The following is a 23,334-nucleotide window of genomic DNA, read 5'->3' as shown; positions in this document are numbered from 1 at the left end:
TGTGCTATAATTTAATATAGGACCATCTAAGGTGTCTTGTGCTGCTGTAAGGCGTGTGGGATCTTTGAGGATGTCCTGGGGTCTCTGATGACAGATGGTTTGGGTTTTGTGGGCTGCAGTATGGGACCTTCTTTGGTCAACTTTCCTCCGAGTGGATTGGGTGGTGGTGGTTGTTGTTGTTGTTGCTGTTTTTGTTTTTAACTGTAAACATAAAATCAGATCTTTTTTTCCTCATACAGGCGTTATTTATTAGCTTTACATCAAGCATTTGTTTTATTGCTACATGTTAATTCTGTACAATTTCCCTTTTACAAAAAGTCAGGGATAACTGTTTTGACCTGTGAAGTGAAAAGAACAGTTGCAGATCTGTTATGCTACTATGACGTCTGTCTTTACAACAGTCAATATCAAACAAAGTATTTTACAGATGTGTGAAAAAATTCATAACTGAATAACCATTAATATAGTATATTATGAGTTTATTTATAAAACTCCTGGAAGCATACAATACCAGGGTTAATATACCCTCATGTTTGTCCGTGGTTTTTTTGTTTTTTTTTGTTTTTTTTGTTTTTGAGACGGAACGTAACAAAGACAACTTAATAATGCCTTTAAAATTTGAATGATGGCGTCATTTCGCCTTCTTTCAACAGAGTTCAGCTCGGTGGCAGGTGAGACGGAGCGTGCTTTGGTGCACTTGGGTTCCTCTCCTGTTTTGTTTGTTTTTCTGTTCAGTTGGCATCATGCTCAGTAGTACGAGCTCAGGTGGGAGTGAGTGGCAGGATGTCTGGTCATGGCTGACCCAGGATAGATGGGGCTGTTGGGTGAGTTCCAGTATGGTGACGGTGGGCCGAAAAAGTTTCCAGGGGAGACGGGCATAGGTGCAGGATGGCCACCCATGAAGTTCATTTTGGGCTGGTGGCTGTGGTAGGTCTGGACATAAGACATCTCATTCTGGTACTTAACAATCCCACCATCTCCTGAGTGGTTCTGGTGTGCCTGCGAGATGCCTTGGAAGTCAAATTTGTAGGCGTAGCGCTTGCCGTGCACCTTAGTCATGATGTTCTTGTCGTAGTAGTAGCGCAGGGCGCGGCTCAGCTTGTCGTAGTTCATGTTTGGCTTGCTCTTGCGCTCACCCCAGCGTTTGGCCACTTCGTCCGGGTCGGTCATCTTGAACTCACCGTTGGTACCCTCCCAGGTAATGATGCTGGCATTGTTGCTGTCAGACAGAAGCTCCAGAAGGAACTGCCACAGCTGGATCTGCCCTGAGCCTGGGAGGATAAACGCAGGAGAGTTAAGGCACTGAGTTCTGATTTAACAGTGACTGCATGCTCAAAACAAGAAAGGAAACGGTTTGTGCCTATATTTATTTATTTTCAAGGAATACAATCATCAGTATTTAAAAATGTAAACAGGTCGGCTTTAAAATTAGCATTTAAATTTGTGTAAAGATAAAGTTTTTTCCCCCCCCCCAATTTCTAAATGAGTTCTCTCAAGTGTTGACAGGAAAAAAGTCAAAACACTTTTAGTTTCCAGGATAAGTGAATGAATGAATACAGAGTTAGGGTAACTTGGCTACTTCAGCCTCATAGGATTAAATGCCTCATCATGGATCCATTTGCTTTTGGATAGCTCGTCAGGTTTTCTGAGTGTAACGAGTTCCAAACAAAAGTCAGAATATGCTTTATTTGTTTTCTCAGCAAATGTGACCTTTTCACTGTGTGGCTTGGTTGAAGTGATAGACATCAGGGCAGAAACCTACCCACAGGCCTGTGAGCGCTGGGGTCAGGGAGCTTGTATGCACTTTGTTTGCCTGTTCGGTTCTTGGATGAGTTGAGGGCTTGGCCTTCTGTGAGGAAACAGCAGGGCAAACAGTCATTCTGGTGAGAGGGAAGCCGGATTTTGTCATAGCGTAAAGCGTGATGACACAACAGCTGTTGCTTGGTGTTTACTCCACTTTGGAAAGTAAGTGCATGTGTGCCAGCCCTTGCTTGCTTGCTTGCTTCTCATGATGCCAAAGCAGACAGTGTAAAGGCCTCATTTGTATCGTCCTTGTCTATTTATCTTGATGATGGTTCAGATTCTTACCTGGGTTGGCTAGCCGACTGCTAATGGGTCCTAATGTCTGGTATGGGTCTGTAAAGAAGAAAAGGAATATTACTTTTACACATTGTCACTTTAATATTAATGCTCCAAGATTTAAATGCCCTGAAATGAGTTAAAACACATTTTCTTGCACACATAAGCATAATTCAAGCTGAGATTGAAGAAACGCTCGACCAATCAGAGCTTTGAATGTGGTCTTTTGAGGAGGTTAGTTCAAATGTTCTAACGTGAGCACAATGAAACCTGTCAAACTAATATAATGCCTAAGGGATGTGTGATCAGTTCACCACTTTAGCCACAACCAATATCTGATCGTCTCCAACTGTTAAATGATTGCAGTCAGATTTGTGTTTCAGCAATTTCTTTGGTGATCCTGTGACCTTTCAGGCCACAAGCTTTGTCTTTCTTTACAATCAAAGTTTAGGTTTGTGCATCAGTTTAATTAAAACTAACAGCATTGTCCCATATTGTGCTTGTGGTGAGTTAACTAAGAAGGAAATAATTGTTAGATGAAGCTCGTTGACTCGATAGACTGAAAACAAACATTTAAAAAGGCACCGATGTCATTTGCATATCATTTTGTGTGACTCCTCATTTTCCCATACTTCCTACAGTGAGGGGTGCAATGAGTTAGAGCCAAAAAAGAAGAAGAAAATGTTAGCAGTAAACCAGGATCTGCCTAAACATACACGTGGTCTTCGTACCTTGCCCAATCCTTGGAGCAGGCTCTGTAACTCGTGTACTGTGCTGGTGCTCCATTGAAGAACCTAAAAAAAAAAAAAAATAAAACTTGTGTATAATGTGTGAAATTGTTTGATTTTTCTGCTGTGTTAAAGCCAGAGAAAATGCAAAATCCATTGGGTGTTCTTGCATGAAAAAGTTCATCCTCATTATCGGTTTCATATCGTCTTTTTTTTTCATACCTTTAGGCACTGTAGTCATGGTGTTTGTCGGCCAGCTGTTCCTGCGGCTGATTTCATCAAAACTGTTCTCTGTATGAACACAAACACAATGAGGATGAGACCAGACACTGACGAGCATTAAAATCTTTGAAGTGGACATTAAGACGAGTGAGCTATAGTAGGAAGGAAGTTTAGTAAACCGAGACCACAATGATAAGGCTTTGGAGGTCTTGAGATGACCCGTAGTTTCTTGGGAGAGCATTCTTTTGTTCAGACCACCCTTGTTGCCACAAGATTGTGAATTTTGTCCCAGGAGCCGAAGCCATACCCCCCATTTCCTTTGTCGGTGCAGCTGTTTCCTGTTTGAAACTGGCTGTTGAGTTTGGCCCCAAAACCAACGAGTCCAATGTTGTGCCAAGGAGCCTTTCAGACTTTGGCACTGGGCAACATGGTTCTGAAACTCGGCACATCATTTTTAAATCCTTAAATGTTCTGGTAGTTCAGGCCTCTGTTAAAACCCTGCGCTCATAAGCTTTGATTTCATTCAGGGTTTGGGTAATATGGCACCAATTCACAACAATGGTTCTCTCAAGCAAGGTTAATTTTAGTTAACTAAAACTAAACTCTAAAACTAGATGTAAAACCCCCCCCAAAATATTTTACTCAACAAAAAAATAGACTTGGAAAATACAACTGAAACAATTTTGTGAACTTGGAAAACTAACGAATGAAACAAAAATATAGAGGACGTTTTATTACTTCGTACTTAAGTCAAATGTAATCACAGTTTGTCTTGGATGTCTACAAAATGTAAGTCAACTGTGTTTTTATTGTAAGACCTGTGCTGACCCTGACATATGCCCCCCACACAATAATAATAAAAACTCAAACTAAAATGAGCAAACCTCCTCTTCAAGCTAAACTTAAGTCTGTTCAGTTCATTTCAGTTTTATTTATATAGTCCCAAATCACAACAACAGTCACCTCAAGGCTTTGTAGTCAAATGAAATGGAAATTGATGAAACAACACAAAACTATAATAACTCTGAACTCAAGGCGAGAACCTCAATAATCAGATGATCGTAGGCGACACAAGTCAAAGGAAGAGACCCCCACCAGAACCCGGCCCCCACAGAGAGGGGCTGTGGGTGATGGAAATGAAAAAATGGAAAAAATCACCAGTTGCATCAAGCAACCTGAAACACAGATTATGACTAATAGCAAACTGTGGCAAACATGAACTACTGCACAGTTGTGCAGTGAGTACTACAAGTTGAATGTCCAGTAACTGAGTGTAGATGCTAATGTGTCCTGATCCACCTCTTACAGAAACACTTTATCAATGCTGAGACACATCAGTACTTATTACAAGCTACTCCCTCCTACACAAGCTGTACAGGAAGCCATCTCAAATGTTTGTGAAGATGTTTCACCTCTGGGTCACTGATCAGTTATTAATCATTTGTTGTCACATGAGCCAAGGTGTAGAAAAAAAGTTACTGTCACCGGGGCCAAGGTGTGAAACATCTCTAAGACATTGCCCCACCATCATGTAATCCAGGGGTGGGGAACTTCAGGCCTCAAGGGCCGGTGTCCTGCAGGTTTTAGACATCGCCCTGAGTCAACACACCTGGATCAGATGATTAGTTCATTACCAGGCCTCTGGAGAACTTCAAGACATGTTGAGGAGGAAATTTAGCCATTTAAATCAGCTGTGTTGGATCAAGGACACATCTAAAATATATATTTTTAATTTAACTCTTGGTTCTGTATGGTATCAGACATCTCTACCCGTGAATACAAAGCCCCACCCAGCTCAGATACTGTTTATGAGCAGCAGCCAATCATAAGTTGTCTTAAAGGAGAAACTGCTACAATGTCTTCTTTCAGATGGGGGATTAAGGGGGCGGATATAGATGCATATAGATTATTTTGAATAGTGATCATACTAAGCTACTTGAATATAGTACAGCAATTAAAGTATGAAACAAAAAAAGCCCAGTGGGTTAATTTTGAATCCTCCAATGCTCCAAATAAAATCATACCACAGTATCTGCTATGAATGCTTAAAGTAGCAACGGAGAGGCTGTCCATAATAGTGCTCATGCTCAACAGTTACAGAGTACACCAAGTACAGTTTACTGGTCATGGTAGAAAGCCTAGTTTGAACTACTCTAATTTTTTTTTAATTATAAATCTTTTAGGTAAGTAGTTTGGTAGTAAGCATGAAAGAAATGAAAGACAGTTATGCTGTTTGTATTATTAGAAAATGTAACCTCAGAGTTCAGGACATGATCTAAATAAGAGTCTGCAGTGAGGTTTAGAGGAAAGACTGCTGTTCACATAAACCTGAAACAAGAAAAGGTTGGAAATCCTGACGTCTCACAATGGTTTCATTTACTGTAGCTGTTTGTTTTGTGTGTGTGTGTGTGTGTGTGTGTTTTTATGTTTGTGTGATCAGCAACCTTTAACCCTTTAAGACCTACCATAGAACCAAGCCCGCCAGAGCTTATATTATATTTTTACATGTTGTAGTGCCATTTTTGGGAGCATTTCAAGTTGCTATACATCAATGCAACCATTATAGCCCAAATCTTAATAATATGTCTGCATTAAGTGCATAGTAATTACATAAATTGCAAAAAAGTGCAATAAACTACAAAAAAATTAAATGGTTTTTGTTTTTTAACATATATTTCTAGTTAGAGAAATTTAAGAGGCTTATCCCTCAAAACTGTAAATAGAAAAAAAGTTGCACAAAATAGTTTCCCACCACAGGAAATTTATTTTGAGTGTCTTCATAGTTTTATTTCTGAAATACACCAATTTTTATATATTGCAGGAAAAACGAAAATAAATATTATACTGCAAATTAGCAAAAAAGCTGCATATGCATCAAAATAAACTATTTCCAGCAGTGCAATATGACTTCTAAGCATCCCAGAAACGACACAGAAAGTTAGAAAGTCAAAGATAACTTTTAAAAACACCAGTATAGGCTCATGAGGCCCTGATGGTAAAAAAAACTACATTTCCGCGAAAATGACGTCACTTCCTGTTTCGGGCAGTTCATGGCGGACATGCAAAAGTTTGCGCTGACATCTATTCCAATTTAGGAAGTGTTACGAACAGCTGATCGGATCGGCAAAGCCTGTTTCTGGAATATTATGTTTTTGTTGCTGCAAGTGCTTTTATGCAGTTTTTGCAAAGCTATATGTGGAAGGAAACTGTGACCGAGGACAAGCTGATGGCATAAGATGTAAGTACAACTCCTCCAGTTTCATATGCAAAAAAAAAAAAAAAAAAAAATTGTGCTAGCTGACGTGGTTGCAGAGCTACCGGGATTTAAAAATAGTTACGCAAAACAGAGCGTGCCCGCTAGAAAAATGCAGTGCAGGAGAAAGGAACGTATTGTTTCCCTCTGAAATTTAAGACTAAACACATAAAAATACCCTAAAATCAAATTATTTTGAGGTGCCCATAATTTACTTTAACTACAATACTCGAGTAAACATCCACTGCATTTTAATTAAAAACTGGTTTGTTTTTATCATTTCAGTATCAGTTCTGATGATTGTGATGGTTTTGCTGCAGAAAGTGCAGTGACTCGTGACAGTCTAACAGCCAAGCGTTTTATACATTTCAGTCCTGCACAGTTGTTATCGCGACCTCATTTTGAAGAATGACCACAATATTATGAACTGTTCTATTTTTCAGAACCCTAACATCCTGTATTAAATGGAAATGTACTTTTATAGAAACAATGCATAAAATAAAAATGCACCTCCCTTCAGATTTGGTTTTAATGCAACACTTGGTAAATAACAGTCCCAGTAAACTGAAACCTCAAATTAGAATTTATTTATTAATTTAACACAAGTCGGCTAATCAGCTTCATCTGGACGATGACGGTATAACTGAGTTTAATTACAGTTCACCCCAAAATGAACCTTGCATGACCCCAAGAAATGTCGTCCTTTCCTTGTACGTAATGCAACTAATTCACAGTAACTTTGTGGTGCTGAAAGCGGCAAAAACAAAAAATACATCTGAGAACCTAAGCAGCCGTGTGTCTTACCAGAAATCGTGACCAGGTTACTGAAAACCTCCACAAACCTTGTTGTGAGTGGTTTCATGTAGGAACTATTTGTTTCTATCAAACTACACCCGCTAACTGTATCGCAGTGCAGAAGGAAGTGTGTATCTGACACTAGGCCTCGTGCTCGTGACGGAAGGTAAATATTACCAACACTGCCTCTTTGAACTGAACTGAAGTTAGCTAGCTGTGCACAACTTTTGGGTGATGGATGCAGACAGTCGAAAGCAAAATGAATACATTAAAATATATATATTTATATTCAATTCTGAGGTGAAGGGCACCTTTTAGTATATGTGGAATCGGTGGATAACTGAACAACTTTGATGTTAGTGTTGCTAATTATGATTTTTCACTAAGCAACAACACAAAATCCCTCATGTTAGGTATTTAAAATATTTGGGACCTCATCACACAAAGAAGCTGATTAGGAGAATGTGTTGTCCTGAAAATGGGTGAAATGTGCCAGAGGTTGATCTCACCTGTTTTCACCTGTCTGGGCGGCTGTTGTTGTGGTGGTGTGTTGTTGGTGGGAGTTGTTGGGTAGGAGAACGTTGGACTACCTGGGGAAAAAAGATTCAAGAATGAAATAAAAATCAATGTTATATTCTAGAGTAGTGTCTGTCCTGTGTGTCAGAAGCATAACATAACTGTGGGGTGGGGGTGCTTTGTTTTTCCTGTTGCTTCAACAGACTCGACTTTTTTGTCCAGCCAGTTGAAAAGAATGGACTGTGAATGCCTCGTGAACCAGTAGGATAACTTGAAGGTGAAAACTCAGGCTTTATTTAAAAAAATGAGGATCTATCAAAGACTGAGGTGCCAATTCACCAGAAAAGTTCTGGAAGGATCTGAGAGGACCATTTCCTGTGATACTGAAAGAAATACTTTTACAAACACTGCATCATTTTCTGCAGTAAATTAATCGCCACGGCTGTTTTTGTTTCACTACTTTTTAATCTTTTTTAAATCGGCTTTCGAACATTTAAAACCTCAAACCTTTTCCTGCAACCTTTACTTTGATTTTTGTTAATTCAAAATGTCTGCTTCCCTAACCTCAAGGCTACTAAGCACCCACATTGTCTTCCTCACAGCCCACCCTCAGTGCAACACTGGATGCTGCTGTTCATTTGTCCACCTCTTGTCGAACCAGCTCAGACACGATGACTGCAGTGATTTGCACTCGTCAAACTGCTGCTGCTTCAGTCACAAACACTTGGTAAATTATGTAATGTAGTACGGATCCAAACTCATGGTGACGTACGTGTGTTATGCGAAACACAGGAAACCTGCTTTTGCAAAGAGGAACAGTGGCCACAACGCTCAGTGAAGACCACAAATTTGGTTAACAGAACAACAAACGAGAGCCTGAAGTGACATCATGTTCCTCAAAACAAAAAACATCATGAACTCTTTATTTGCCCCCAATGAATCTGCGTTTCTCTTAACTGCACTGATACCTGGGTGGAGTTTATTTATCAGTAAATCCAATTCTGAGATAACAAACCTCAGGAAAAATATTTAAAAAATCCAAATGCACACTTTCAAAAATGGTTTTTGCTGCAATTCTTTTCCGAGTGTTTAATTTCAGAAGATCTTCATTACATGGACAAAAATGGAAATGCTTCAGTGAGACTGAAGCGAGACTAAAGCAGCTGCGTCGGGGAACTGTTAGATCCTCGTGTTCGATGCATTTTTGCCACTTGAAAACCTTTGAAATCTGCGAGACGTGAACAATGTTATCAGCTGCAGAGCAAGATCTCACACATGAAGCCAGCCTTACTCTGCCGGAGGTAATTGAGGTGCGAGAGCAGGATGTCTGCATTGTAGGCCGACGTGAGCCGCATCATGTCGTCTTTGGTCATCTTGCACAGGGCTTTCCCATCAAGCGCTTGGAAAAGCATGACATCCACCTGCTCCAGGACGTACTCCTTGATGGCCCAGTCCAGCCACTGGCGCACGTGGTCCTGCGTCCACACCTCAGGATCTGGAATTGAAGAGAGGCGCTTAGTCATTTATTACACAGACTTTCACTCATGTTTGGCATTTTTTTGAAGAGTTGAACATCCTTTGTGAGGCTGTTCTGCTTTTTGTGTATCAGAAACTTTCAAACAGGAAATTGTAGAAGCTACTTACTGGGGAATTACCATAAATTACTCTGATTAATCTGGTCACTGATTTCCTGTGAAAACACTTCCAGGAGTGGTTAGCTCAAGCAGTAATTTCAGCTTTGATGTGAAGACTTTCACACGAGTTTAAAACCTGGATTTTCTTTAACTCAGCACTGCAGCCTGGATGTGAAGATTATTAAGATGTTAATTTTTACAAAATTGAAGTTTTACCTTTATGATGTCAGGAAAATTACGTTTTCTAAAATGTCAGGAAGGAATCTTTAAATACCAGCAGTGCTCGCCTGTAATCCTTCACACCATCACATTGGGGGGGATGAAAGAGTCAACGGTCTAAAGAGCACTCAGCACACAGCTAAATACGACCTGTTTGTTTTGGAGGTCATGAAAGTGCTGATTAACACCGGATACTTCTTAGTGATTCTGATAGTGATTGTAAAATAGGTGGTAGGGTGGGAATAACCACACTGTCAAAACAGATAACACACCCCTAACCAGAGAACACGTTTAAATGGGTCCTGCTTATATTTATAGTCATAAAAGTTCATCCAGTGGAGCCATTCAGAGGGTATCTGGTGATCTTTAAAGGGCTGTGAAGTCAACTGAAATTTGAGGCCGGGATTGTTTTTCTTTTTTCTTTTAATAAATCAATAGTCATCTTAAAATTTATGACAACACTTCTGTTATATGTACGTGCATAATTAGGAAAATTACATTTAAAATAAGCTGTTCTTTGGTTTCAGCCATGTGTTTTCTCTTTTTGTTTTTTTCTTCTGACTGTTCAACTGCTTCTCCATCTGCGCTCTTGATTTCCCTGAAGGGCTCAATATTCAGGGAGTAAATAATGACCATAATACTGAGCTGAAAACAGCTTTTTAGAAATATTACAGTGGCTTTGACAAAGCCGTCTATATTTACGTTCATTAAGCATATTTCATGTACGTGGGAGTGTTTTACATTTTTGACATGCATTAGTGTTGTAGTGGCAGCTGGTGGGACTGAAAATGGCCCATCAGCTGTGTGTTCTAAATTATTATGAAGCGCTGAAAGGCTTTGAAACTTATAATAATGAAAAAAGATTTTAATATTCGATTTGCACACAAACTGGGAATAAATGAGAGAAACATTGGTATTGATGGTACCGGTCTGCTATTGGTCAAATTATTATTGTAAAGGTGAAACATTGGTGTGAGTCCAATATTTCATAATCTACATACAATACATGTTAAAAAAAACAAAAACATTTTTGAGTAAACTCTGATTACACGTTTGTTCGGACATAGAAATATTTTTTTAATCTCACCCCTTTGCCATATGTCATTAGTCAATATTTAATCAGCTTCCTTACTGATATAATCTGCAGAAGTAATAACGAACATATTTCTGATATATATACACCGCATGATGAAATTTCCTAAACTCTAAACTCTACTGTTTTTTTACTCATTCTAGCCTTAAAAGTATTTTTTTTAATCGTGTTGTAGTAATATGCATCTCACAGAGATAGACTTCATCTTGAATATTTCTTTTTGCTCATTTAGATTTTCATTGTCTTTTTTGTTATTGTTTGAGGGATCCAATACATGTTCTTGTTCATTTATATAATGCTGAATATTGTACTCTTTAATTGTATCCTGTGTGCTAAGAGCCTAACATGTTTTTAAGCTCAAGTCAGTGGCAGCTTCAGCTTGGCTTGGTGTTGATCTGTTAAAATATACCTGGTCCGATTCAGGAAGCTCATTTCCAGCAGCAAACAATGACTGTGTGCTGTGAACTGGCTGTGATGTTGGACGGCAGCTTCAGCTCTGAGCGGACGTTATCCTGCCCTTTAGCTCCTGATTGTTCTGATCAACACGTGTTGCTGTGATGCAACATCCGTGTATTATAAGGCAGAATAACTCTGTGATGGTGACTCACGGATGATTTTTACATTAATTTTAAAATCATCCACCTCACCTGCCAGCTGAAACGTGCACTGAAACATGCTGTCTGTTTAACGAGTCTCTGGGGATGACAAAATCAGGGAAGCTGTGACAGAGGAAGAATTTAGATGACTGGACCCGTGATTCATAGCAGCGATAAAAGGGACAGCAAACTGAACTACTCAGCTAGAAATGACACATCGGCGTGTTTAATCCAGTTTGTGCATGGGCGATTTTTTTCCTCTGCAAACAGAGAGATCGGTGCATTTTTCACATCGCTCAGCTGAAACAAACTTGCATCGACACCACGACTTATAAAAACGATACACTGAATTAGTCGCAGCGACACATCCTTCCTGTTTTGTCATGTTCACATTCGTCTGATGAGTATCAGCCTTGTGTGTATTAAATATTAGGGCTGGTGTTGTTCTGTACTCTCAGAAGATCAACAGATGTGAAAAGCAGCCGGTGGCTACGACATCAGTCTCATTCATTTCAGATTTTTTTTAATACCTTTCAAATGTGTACTTTTTAAAGATAGATACTGTTGCTGTAGAAGAATGTGAAGTAAATATTTGTTTATTTATTGTTGGAGCTTTTTATTCGTTATTTTTATTATTTTGAAATTTGTTGTTGGTTTACTTATATTTTTCGTTATAAGTTTTATTTGTAGGTCAATACTTGTTTCATTTTTTGCTTTGTTTTGTTGTTTATCTTGTTAAGTCAGCCAGGAAGAACAGTAGGGCCATTTTCTGCAAGTAAAGGGACTGGTATAGGACCAGCATGCACTGGGGTGGGCCTATGGTTTTTTTACCAGAGCAGGAGAAGCAGCTGGAAGCAGCAAAAATGGATCTTTGTTTATTGCTTGCCAAACTGGATAAATAAATCATAAAAAGCAACTTTCAAGTTCTGGATATTGGACTTCTTTTGCCTTACAAAATCTTACCGCAGTGCAGCAGTGGCTTGTTGATTTTAAATCGTTGGATGTTTGGTTGGACAAACATTTATTATTAGCTTTATAGCGATATAGATTTACTAACAGGTATGAAAGCTGCTGAAATATGCCTGCATGTTCCTGCTGATTAATATACCATAAAAACCATGTTGTACACAGTTTCTTGCTATAAAAGCACAGCAAATAGGAGCTTTGCAGTCTAATACTACCAGCTGTTTGAGTTACATTACACTATTATAATAATCTTCATGTGATCTCCTGATGTATATTACAGTGAAATCTGTGTATTACATACCTGCTTCGTTGCAATTCTGCATTAAAATAAAAAGTAAAATAAAGTGAGAGTAAATGAACTACTATGGCAGAAGTGCTCAGTTAATTATTTAAAGCATCCCTTGAGATAAATTCCTGTGATGTATTAATGTGGTGCACACATATTTATGTGATTTCTTAGGTTTGCTTTGAGTTTAAAAAAGAATTCATTTCAAAGAATATTTAAATACTGTGTTTTCAGACGTAGCTGCTGGTTATTTATGTATTTTCATTACAGTCCTGAAAAAGGAAGCGAGCTGATTAAAACTGAAAATGTTGAAGCCTGCTCATCAGGTCTGTTCTTGCTTGTTCTCTCTTTTGTTAATATCACAGTCCTGAGCATTAATTTTGCACTTTAGACTTCACACTTTTTTTGAAAGCCTGATGTCACCTTGTGCCACAACTGCTAGAAACCTGCTATTGTTTATCTGTTGTGCTCCGGGGCTCTTGGGGCTCTTTTAAGAGACGAATAATTACACGCACATGCCCGTCTCTGATTCAGTTAGTACTGATGTTGCACAAGCCCAGGCTGTGCCGGCTGTTGGGAAACCGTCTCGTGATGGGGACAGTGATGCATCATGGCGGCTGAGCGCCAGCTCATGTGAGTGGCTCAGCTCACCTGCTGGCACGATGACCCTCTTCTCCTCAGTGGCACTGCTGGGTGGGGTGGTGGCCTGGGGGCTGACGCGGGGCTCCGTGTACGAGGAGGCCTGGTACTGCATCGAGGCCCCTTCATTGCTCATGTGTCTGGAACGCTTGGTGACGCTGCAATCCACTGGGGACTCGCGACTACGACAAAAGGAAAAGAGAGGCTTTAGTCAGCATCTGAGGAGCAATTTCAGTCTTCTAAATGTCTCGGGAATATATCAATTACTCTCCACAGTCAAATTATGAAGAGAGAAAAATCTGTGACAATAGACTGGATGCAGTTTCAGCCAGCTACATTTCCTCTCAGAGTTTTTGCTAGTCTGTATATGACAGGAGGTAAATTTAGTCAAACTGTTTCTCTGCAACAATTTCCACTGAAATGACCTGTCAGGAGTAGGTGGCGTGCATCACTAATTTAACCCAGTTTTCACCACATAGACAGTTTTTGCATAAAAATAGAAGTTGTTAGAAAATACTTGCACTCAGTAGCGCTGATCTAGAATTAAAAGCCCTACTTAAATAACGGTGCAGAAATGGTATGAGCAGAGTGTACTACACTTAAATATAGAAAGCAGATGTAAATGTGTCAAGGTTAAAAATCATATTTGTATTTGTGAATGTAACTTGTTGAAGTCATTTTTCATGTTATTCTTGTTTGATTTATTCTGTTTAAAAGCTTCAGAGTTGAAGGAGGTTCCAGAATATTTCACCGACTTGGGATTTTACTTCAAATTCAAAGTCCAGCTGAAATCTTGCTGATCATAGAATCCCAGTAAACACAATACAGGCACTTGTATCTGGTAGTTTTGGTAGGAGCAAAACTTTTGAGCTTTACCCGAAGTGTTTTGCACGTTCTGTATTTATACAGTTCTTTTATTGAAGCGGTAATATTTACCATCACATTAGATGGTCAAAGTTGTGAAAGTTGGTTGCTAAACTGGCAACTATCTCCATATCAGCACTGTTAACCTGCTGGTCCTGTTGAGAATGACTCACTACGTCAGGCTTCATGCAGCCACTTGCTTCATGCGGTCTGAAACAATCAGTTTTGGTTAGCTACCTCGCCATTAATGGGATTGCAGTGTGATTGGGTGCCTATCACAAACACAAGGTAAGAACAGAAAGAAGACGTGGCTTCTGTGCTTAAAGCCTGAGCTTGTGTGCCTTAATAATGATTTCTGACATCATACTGAGCCAAAGAAATCTGTAAAACTGAGCATTTAGAGTAGTCTGAGCTTTCAGTGCAAAGGGATTACTTGTGCTGCAATAAGTTAACTTTTAAAAAAAGTCCATTTGAATTAAAGGATTTCTATTAAAAATGGACATAAATCCCTGTCAATTAGATTTAACATGCAACAAATAGGAAAAGAAAGACTTAAAAAAATACACTGACTTTACTAAATGAAAAAGCTGTTCAAGCCTTGTTAGGATATCTTATTAGATCTACACAGAGCCTTACGCAAATGTGGAAAAATGCTTTAAAAAAGTTCTACAAGATTTTTCTTTTTTCAGTCTAAGTAGCAAAAGTAGAAGTACTTATTCATTCAAATGTCAGCTGTGATGGATGTCACATTTGAAATTAATAGAACGGCAACAGTCTAATAGTGTTTATGTCTCACAGTGGGAGGTGGGTGCTGATAAACAGCCTACGTTTGAGTAGTTTAGCGGTTTCTGACTGAAGAAGCGGGGACAGAAAAACAAACAACTGATTTGTATTTTACGTCTGTGTTTTCAAATGAATCTGTGAGGTGCTCACAACATTGATATCTCAGAAGCCAAAAGTTTTGGAAAGTATATGCTTAATGTTTTTTGTGTGTTTCATGTTTTATTACGTAGCTGCGGAGTGTAAACGCAGCGCAGTATAAAGTGAGCAGCGTGTTCAGGTGGACCACAATAATGCAGGAAATTAAAATATTGAACATAGGGACCCAAATTTCCATCACAGCCGGCCCACGCTTTGTAGCGATGGTGGGGGGGAAATGAACAAAGCCGTGATCACAATCAGAGGCGGGAATCTGGGAAGTGAACGATAAACAAATATTTTTAGTATGTGGAAAACCCGACATACCAACGTGGACTCGAGTCAGATAATACGGGAACCCGCGCTCTCCTGTGGCCTCGGCGTGCCGTGACTCACCTGGTGCCATTGACGTGTTGTTCTCTCTTCCCAGCACTTGGTGCTCCTGGCCCCACCCACTCCGGCTCAGTGGGCTCGGGGCTCTGCTTGTTTGTCTGGCTGAACCCGCCGGGCGACGTCATCTCGGTCTTCATGTGCATGGCCGGGGCTGCGGGGTAGGTTGGCTCGAATATGGGCTGATCCTCACTCACCACGGACAGCGCTTCCTGTTCAACAGAACCGCGGGTCAGTGTCTGCCGGGTCACAACCTGTGGAAACTGCTTTTTCAAAACACTTATTTTTATCCACCGAAACGAGCAGGAGCTGATTGTAGCAGCAGCATTGAAGCTTTAATGCTAAAATGTTTTCTGCTTGTATGAAACCAGATTGAATTAATCACATCCAGGATTTGGAATCAGGAAATAATATCGCGTATTTCAAGTATATTAATTCATGCTGCCATGAAGTGTTAAATCTGTGTCACAAATATAGAGTTTAAGAAGAAGGTTAAGTGATCTTCACTGAATACGAATTAATTTCATTGTTTACGAAATGTTACTCAAACAGCAGGAAGTAATGAATTTGTTGGCGACTATTTTCGCCAGTGGATTAATGCACGTTAGTGAGCAACAGGATGATGTATGTGTGACTGAGTCAAAACAAACTAGTCCCCCAGTCAAGGGTTCTTAATAGTTTTTGGGCAACAATGGCAGAGAGGAAACATATATATCAGATCAGATACCTGCTGCGAGGAAGCACATTTCTATTTTTGGAAACTTGCTCAACAAAGGGAAAAATGGCTTCCAACAGAAGTTCGATGGTTGAGAATCAGCAAACATCAAAAAGCAACAAATTAATGCCGATGTCAGTTAATATGGGCTGAATACGTTGTGAAGTCTCGTTTTAATATTTAATTTGATTTCTTGTGGATGAAACGTGTAATCAGTTTGTTTTTGTTCACTTTTATTCAAACTCAGTTAAATTCACGACTGCATTACACACTTTTAGAGTTGCACTCAGTGGCTACACCGATAAACTGCTTCTGAATGTGTTTTAGACATTTACCATTATATTTGGTTCAATCCATTTTGTAAAATAAACGATCTAATTTTATTTTTTTTAATAAATTAACTGCTTCTAAACCCAGTTTGGGAGTCTGGGTTCCTGGGTATTATTGTAGATTTGTTACCGATACTTCACTTAAAATAGTTGCTAACATGGGATTTGGTCTTTATATAATTAAAAGATGTGCAAAATTCTGACCCAAAAAACCAAAAACAAAATGATGGGTTTTTAGGATCCGATAAAGAAATGCTAAGTGGCACAAAATAGGCGAATCCGCGTTGAAACATAACTGTCTGGTTGGAAGGTTGAATTCAGTCAGATGAACTATTTTTGATGAACTGTGCAGGAATGGAAGTAATTACACAAGAAACCAGGAAAACTGTCAACTTTAAAATGTTGAAAATCTTTTTTTGTTTTTGTTTTTTTGTTTATGTTGTGGTGTGTTGTCTAGATTGTCATTGTTTTATTTATGTTTAAAAGTGTTTAATTTGTTAATTTTGATAACATTGCAGATTATTTTCCTTTGATTTTGTAAAAGCAAAATAATCCCTGATTGTGTTTTCATGTATTTCTTGAAGGCCTCAAGACGAGAACTTGAATGACAAATTTCAAGAAAAAGTATTTTTAGAAAGCCCTAAAAAAAGGTAATCATGTCGATATAATGGAGCATATTTTTGAAAACAGAAGCACATGAAAATCTGTCAATCAAACATATTGCAGTTTTCCTGAACTTCAACTGTCTGGCTGAAATTCCCTTTGTAAGAGGCCAGATTTGGGCCCTGGGCTGAGTTTGAAGGATTCAACTCTTCTCTGCACGATAAAGAATTCCCCTGTGACTGTTTAAAACTTTAAATGCATGTTTAACGTAAAAAGCTACAGGAGGTTATGAAACCACTACAACGAGGAGCGAAATGAACTGTGAAAGCAGCCAGGAGGCTGTCTAATCATAAAGAACATCAGTAACCTTAACCACAGTTTTATTTTGCCGTTAGGATCGGGGTTGCAGGGAGGGGGAGGGGTGTTAGCTCAAGGTGGAGTCTAATTGAGATTTAAGTCCGTCTTCCTGTGCTCAGCGCCCAAAATGTGGCCTCAAAACCGCTCGAAGATGGCACTTTCATCCCACATACTCAGGAGGCCAGAGACCGGACCCGTTGTTCTGTCTGCTGCTCAAATTAAGTGCGTGCATGTGTGATGCGACCACGGCCATCTAAGTGGGTGCAAGTGCATGTTTGTTTAGAGGAGCTGAGCATTGTCTTTGGGCCTTGTACGTCAGTGCCGTGCTTTTTCAGTGGCCTACAGGAAACCAGGCCGCCATGTGCACAGGAACCTTTTGGCACAGGCCAAGGGAGAGGAAATGGTGGAGGAGGGGGTGCATAGTGTAAAAATGTGGGTCATTTTAAAGCTGGAAAACAACCCTTAAAGGCCTGTGGTCAGGAGAGGAGAGGGGTGGACGGAAAGAAGAGTATGAGCCTTGATTGAAGTGCCGCCATCACATTGTTTTTCATTTGTGCGTGTGTGTGTGTTGTTTTGTTTGTTTGTTTGTTTTTAGCTCAATTGTTGCCTGAGCACTGTGAACCACATCTTAATGCATGGCACACAATTCGGCATTTCCTTCATGCTGCAGACAAACTCCTACAGAAGTCAGCTACTGCTTCTGCTGCGTGGAGCGTTTGCTGCTGTGTAATGGATACGCCCTTTTTCTAGAAGAAGGTTACGTTTTCATTTCACTCCAACCCACGATTACACAAAAAAGTTGCTCAAGATTTTAAAGACACAATTGTTACGAAAAATATTGAACACTGCACTACTGTCAAAATCATAGACTGTATGTAAAAGATGGATGTCAGCACCTACTGGTTTGTGGACTCCTTGCTTTGTTGAAGCCTCAGATTTAGGTTTCAAAATGTGAGTCGTTGGAAACATTTGAGCCAAAAGTGGCCATATTTGGATGACGGATGGCAGTGTTACATACAAACACAGACACCTGCTGACTAGTGTTAATGTGCCCAAATTCAATGCTAATACTCGCCTCCTCTAAACTAATTAACTAATGAGGTGAGAAGCTGCACTATAGGACCATCCAGACTTCTTGGATGGTCCTATATTACAAATGGCTACAAAGCAGGTGTCAGTATATCAGATAACTGATTTAGAAAATTCTTCAGAAAGCACCAACACCAAATATACAACTGCCGGGTCTATTTCTCTGACTCATATTACTGGAGATGAAGCCAGTGACTACAGTCACCAACAAAGTAGGATGGCCTCATAATGCCACGTGATAAAAATCTACACAGATGAGAACCCCCTCCGCCAAGTATAGTCACTGTGAACACACAAATACGATTCAGGGGTGCGTTTTTTCTTTCTACTGTAAACATGTTTATTTGTGCTGTAAAGTTGGAGATTTTAACTTGGGACTCTCAGCTTCAGGCTGCTGTTTGATCAAAATTCATGCAGATGGTTACTTCAGATGAATATCTGTCATTTAAAAAAAAACTGCCTACAATACCCATAATGCAACATGAACGCTGACACTTTTGTAAACTACCATCTAATATTGTTTTTATTTCGAGTTTGCAGTTTTTTTTCTTGTCACGCTTAATGTAGCCGAACCAAAACCTTATTCACACTTTGTTTACAGGAATACTTCCGCATATGAAAGACCAGCAACAGAGTCTGACGCATGTAATGCTGTAAATGTAGGGCTCTGTGTGTGTGTTGTATGTTTGAGAAGTGGTTAGCAGGACTGCATGTTGTGCTTTGTTCTCCATCTCTTTGCTTTCTTTTACTTCTGTTGTCCTCGTGTTGTCAGTTTGTCTTCTCACACTCCGGGGCCTTTACTCTGTGCAGAAGTGAAACAGTCAACTGAAGGCGGGATAAAACTCGCTGCTGACAGCAAATTCTCACGAGAATGCGTGATAGTAGGCAGTTGTGAGCCGTAGCTGAAGATTGTATCTTTTTTTGTTGCTTTGTTTAGTTTTTTAATTTTATTTAGAGCTCAAAATTCAAGCTGATATTATCGTCACTTGCAGTTTCTCATCCAAACGTTTGCTCTTTGGCACAGTGAGCTCAGTGAAAAGCTCATGCACACTCCCGCTCTTTCTTTATCTGTTTCTTTCTGCTCTTTCCCTCTCTCTTCATCTCCTCTGCTCACTGATACAAATATACCAAACTGCGGCCTGACCGCCGATGCCACAACTGACTTCCTGTTGAGAGCGTTTCAGGCTGTTGCTCAGTGACACAAAACTGCTTTTAAAAACATGACCTTCTTGAAACTGAGGCCGCCTTGTGCCTCGATGTCCTAAAATTTACGCCGCTGCTGCTCACTTTGATAGCACGCACTTTCCACTTTGAGTGAGCGCACAAACACGAAGTCCTGCATGGAAACTTTTGACATGGCTGTCAGCAGCTTTGCAGGTTGCATCAGTGCAGTCTTGCCCAAGCCAGCAACTAAAAGCGTGCTCACAGGAGGCCTGTCGAGATGGGGATCTTTATTCATCTTTGTATAAATTTGTATAAGATTCATAGTTTATCCACATTTAACCATGAATCCAAATGCCTTATATTCCAAGACTCACTTTAATAACTCTACCTGCAAAAGTCATTTTTCAGTAGCACACGAGAAGGCCATTGCAACAGAGCCTGAATCAGATAACGTTAGGTAGTAGTCTGTTATGAATCACACACGAAGGATGTTGGTGTTCAAAGACTCTTAGTTTTTACTGCCAAGACCTTTTCATTTAAAGGAAATTTCCCCTTAAATATATCCTGCTGCATGTACTATTCTACATGTATTTGTACTGCTAAAGTTCACCTGTAACCAGGGCTGCAACCAAAAACTACCATTTAGGTATCCTACAATCTAATGAATATGTCCTGGTTAATAATTTGATTTATAAACAAACAAACAAAAATTGTAGAAATTCCTGTGTAAGCCTTAAAATGCTACAAACGGGTAACAAATTAAAGGAAACCAACATAAAAGGTCTTAGTGAGCCAGACTAACCTAAATGAAATGATTCTGCAGTCTGAAGCATTTAGTGGAAGGATGAAACACCGGTTTTCCAATTATTTCTGTATTTGTTGTGTGGCAATATTAGGGAAGACTGCGGTCTAACAAAACTGTTAAGGTGGGCTGAGATTTGGTTACTCTGAAACAATTATGATTCACATCATTTTCATTCTCTTCAAACCATTCACCTTTCACCCTCACTCCCTGGATAAGCAGTGTTATCCTTAAATAGGAGAAAAATATTTCATAAACAACTTTATATAGATTTACAGTGGCTCTTTACCACTGAGGGGATCATTTGACCCAAAACATGCTTGCAACACAGCATAACAAAATCACCACATCCCCTAACCATAGAGGTAGAAGGGCATTGGTTCTACTTTTTAAAGGGGAGGGAAAACTGTCAGTTCCCCAGTTTGGAATCTAGGTGCACTAAAAACAAAAAGTAGCCCTTTTAGATGAATTTACTGTTGTTCATTTAATTCGTAGTTTCCAGCAGGTTGCCAAATGGTTAGCAAGACAACTAGAAAATATTTGTGTAACAATTTTATTTTAAAGATATGTCTTTTATCTGGCTCACTGCATAAATGTTCCATAACTCTACCTCTACGCAATATTTAATAAAACAATACACTGTATGAAGGGGTTAAAGGCCAAAAAGGTTGGTAAGCCACTAACCCTAAGCTGGAACAAAGGATGTGGTTAACAACTTGCAAGAAGCAGTTACATGATTAAAATCTGTTTTATATTTAGTCGTTTATGACGCCCCTCAAGGCTTATCTTGGGCTGAAGAAGCGGATTGGGTGATATATGTTGATGCCTGCATTATCTTGCCTTCAGTAAAATATGCTGCATGCAGCCTGACAAATAACCTGGATTGATATTTGAATAAATAATAGTGCAGCGCAAAGAGGACTTCCACATATCCATCTCAAACGCTGGTATTTTAATGAGAAACATTGTATTTTGGTGATTTCTGAGTTCCTCTTTCCCCCCCCTCGGTGTTTTTATTTATAGAGACTAAAAGTCTTAAAGCTTAACTGAGCTCCTGCTTACATAAGAGTCTGATTTCGGGTTATTTAAGTTTAATTTAAATAATAATAATAATAAAAAAAACACCTACATTTGTGTTTAAGTGCAGCCCACGCATGAGGTGTCTGCTGCAGTAAAAGACCAGAGATCACGTTGTGCAAAGGCACAGCCCTTTGTCCTCGCCATGTCTGAAGCAACAAGTGGCAGAAAGGAGAAGTAAAAGTTGAGCTGATTTTGCAAAGGCTCGAGCAGCTGCGCTTTGTGCTGCACAAACAACGGTGCGGTTTTCACAGCTCGGATCCTGACAGCACGCAGGCCTCTGCAGGCCGCAAACTCGGGGCCAGGCCTCTCTGCTCCAGCTCCCTGTCAGCGAGGGAGCGGGCAGCGCGGCTACGACAACGCAACGCCTCACTCTGTCCACTTTGTTTCTGTCTTTCAGAGCCTTTGTTGCCTTTTTGACTTTTTTTTCTGGTCCAGGGAGCGGAAATGTGTGCGGAAAGTCTGAGGTTTGAGACAGGAAGCCTGCTGCGTTCAGATAACGACACCTGACAAGTGCTCCCGTTTGCTGCTATAAATTATTCTTAAAATAACCTCAAACACAATCGACAGCTACAGAGTACAAGAGAATAAGCATCTGGATAATTATATAAAAATAACAAAGAATCCCAAAGAGTCTCCCGACACTGAAACTACAAACTAAAAAGAATTTAAAAAAAAAAACTCGTCATAAAGGATGTTAATAATAATTTAAGGTTTACTTTTAGTATGGCTTCATTTTGCCCCTTTTTTGTACTAGCCCTTTAATTGCTGTCCTTTTCATAACGAGAAACCACGTATCTCGGTCATGTTTAGCGCCTAAAAACAGCTGCACATACAAATGCATGTTAGAAACAACCCGAGAAATCAGCGAATAATGACTTCCTGCATCCGAGGAACGCTTTTTCTTGCAAAAAAGGTTTTGCAGCCGTAATGAAATTTTAAAGGAATTCGTTATAGTAATTAATTTTGAACTAATTAAAAATGTCAATATTAAAATAGCGTCGAAATTAAGAATTGTGATCGTGCATACTGCAAAAATCACAGTACAGAATTATATACATGCATATAAAGGCCCAGTGTTGCATACAGGCGCAATTTAATAGAAACCGAGCGTGAATTGGGTCACTTGAGTGCACAATCGGATTAAAATAATTGCATTTTCCCCTCGTTGCGCAACAGTCGGCGCTAATTTCGGTAAAAAGTTCGTTTTCTCTCTGACACAGAGGCCTTTATTTCAGCTTCTCTTAGAAGATAAGACATCGAAACAATTAACGGTCCTCAGGAGACGATAAACAGCTGTAGCTGTAATAGTGTGGAATGTGAAATACCAGTCATCTGATGGAAATGGATCCTCCTGCTCCAATTCGATCCATGACGCCTTCGAGGACACCTGCCTTACGCGCACCGAGAAAGTCCAGCATCCCTTTCATCTACTTCATCTTCGTTAAAGAAACAAAAGCGTTTATGAAAGCGATCGGTGGTCAGTAATTTGCCTTATGCTTGTCGTTAATTGTGGGTCCGTGAATAATGCAGGAAGAGCTCGACGAAATTACGAAAAAAGTCGAAAGGCGTGCGTTTGGAAATCCTCTTTTACGCGTATAACCGGCCACCAATTAGTGTTTTTATCTGAGTGTAAAGATGTAGTGGTTAGTTGTGTTATTATAGAGCCGACATACAACCACGAACGGGAAGGAAGAGGAAATTTTGTACAAGAAGGAAAGAGTGGGGAGCTCGCATCACCGCCTTGACTCTCTCACTCAGCAGACTCACGGTGTGGGTGGCCGCCTGTCATCTTCAACACGGGCGTTAAAAAAACGGCGCAAACACCTACCTTTATCGAACAGTCCATTGCAGCAGCAGCCTCGCGGTCTTTGTCATTTAGTCGTTTTGTGATTGTTTCAGTTAATTTAGCCCCTAACCTCACTTCAAATCGTGCACGGCTGCATTGGCTCTATGGCGCAAACCATTGCAGTTACAATTTTTGCTCACAGACCATAAAC

The 23,334-nt window shown here is 39.8% G+C and overlaps 1 protein-coding gene across 3 annotated transcripts; it reads right to left on the bottom strand.

The window, feature by feature from the left end:
• Nucleotides 1-222: 222 nt before the first annotated feature.
• fli1rs (Fli-1 proto-oncogene, ETS transcription factor-related sequence) lies at nucleotides 223-23,334 on the bottom strand. Of its 3 annotated transcripts, none has more exons than XM_082553011.1 (10): nucleotides 23,166-23,334; nucleotides 15,205-15,410; nucleotides 13,039-13,208; nucleotides 8,885-9,088; nucleotides 7,587-7,667; nucleotides 3,030-3,098; nucleotides 2,811-2,873; nucleotides 2,089-2,136; nucleotides 1,763-1,849; nucleotides 223-1,271 (listed from the first exon to the last, which is right to left on the bottom strand). In XM_082553011.1, the coding sequence occupies exons 1-10, from the start codon at nucleotides 23,181-23,183 to the stop codon at nucleotides 748-750; spliced, it is 1,470 nt and encodes a 489-aa protein (XP_082409137.1). In that variant the 5' UTR covers nucleotides 23,184-23,334; the 3' UTR covers nucleotides 223-747. The 3 variants fall into 3 exon arrangements, with proteins under 3 accessions (XP_082409137.1, XP_082409138.1, XP_082409139.1); XM_082553012.1 differs by lacking the exon at nucleotides 23,166-23,334 and adding an exon at nucleotides 22,663-23,069; XM_082553013.1 differs by lacking the exon at nucleotides 1,763-1,849.

This window comes from Aulonocara stuartgranti (genome assembly GCF_965226115.1).
Source record: "Aulonocara stuartgranti genome assembly, chromosome: 11".
NCBI lineage: Eukaryota > Metazoa > Chordata > Actinopteri > Cichliformes > Cichlidae > Aulonocara > Aulonocara stuartgranti.
Note: the sequence above shows the minus strand (reverse complement) of the source record. Positions and strands in the feature narration are given on the sequence as shown.

What these genes read in the sequence shown, in the direction of transcription:
- fli1rs (XM_082553011.1), bottom strand. An exon ending in GAGGGTCATCGTGCCAGCAG is followed by an intron (nt 9,089 to 13,038) that starts GTGAGCTGAGCC and finishes CTTCAATTCCAG; the next exon opens with ATCCTGAGGTGTGGACGCAG. An exon ending in CATGACTACAGTGCCTAAAG is followed by an intron (nt 2,874 to 3,029) that starts GTATGAAAAAAA and finishes TTTTTTTTTTAG; the next exon opens with GTTCTTCAATGGAGCACCAG.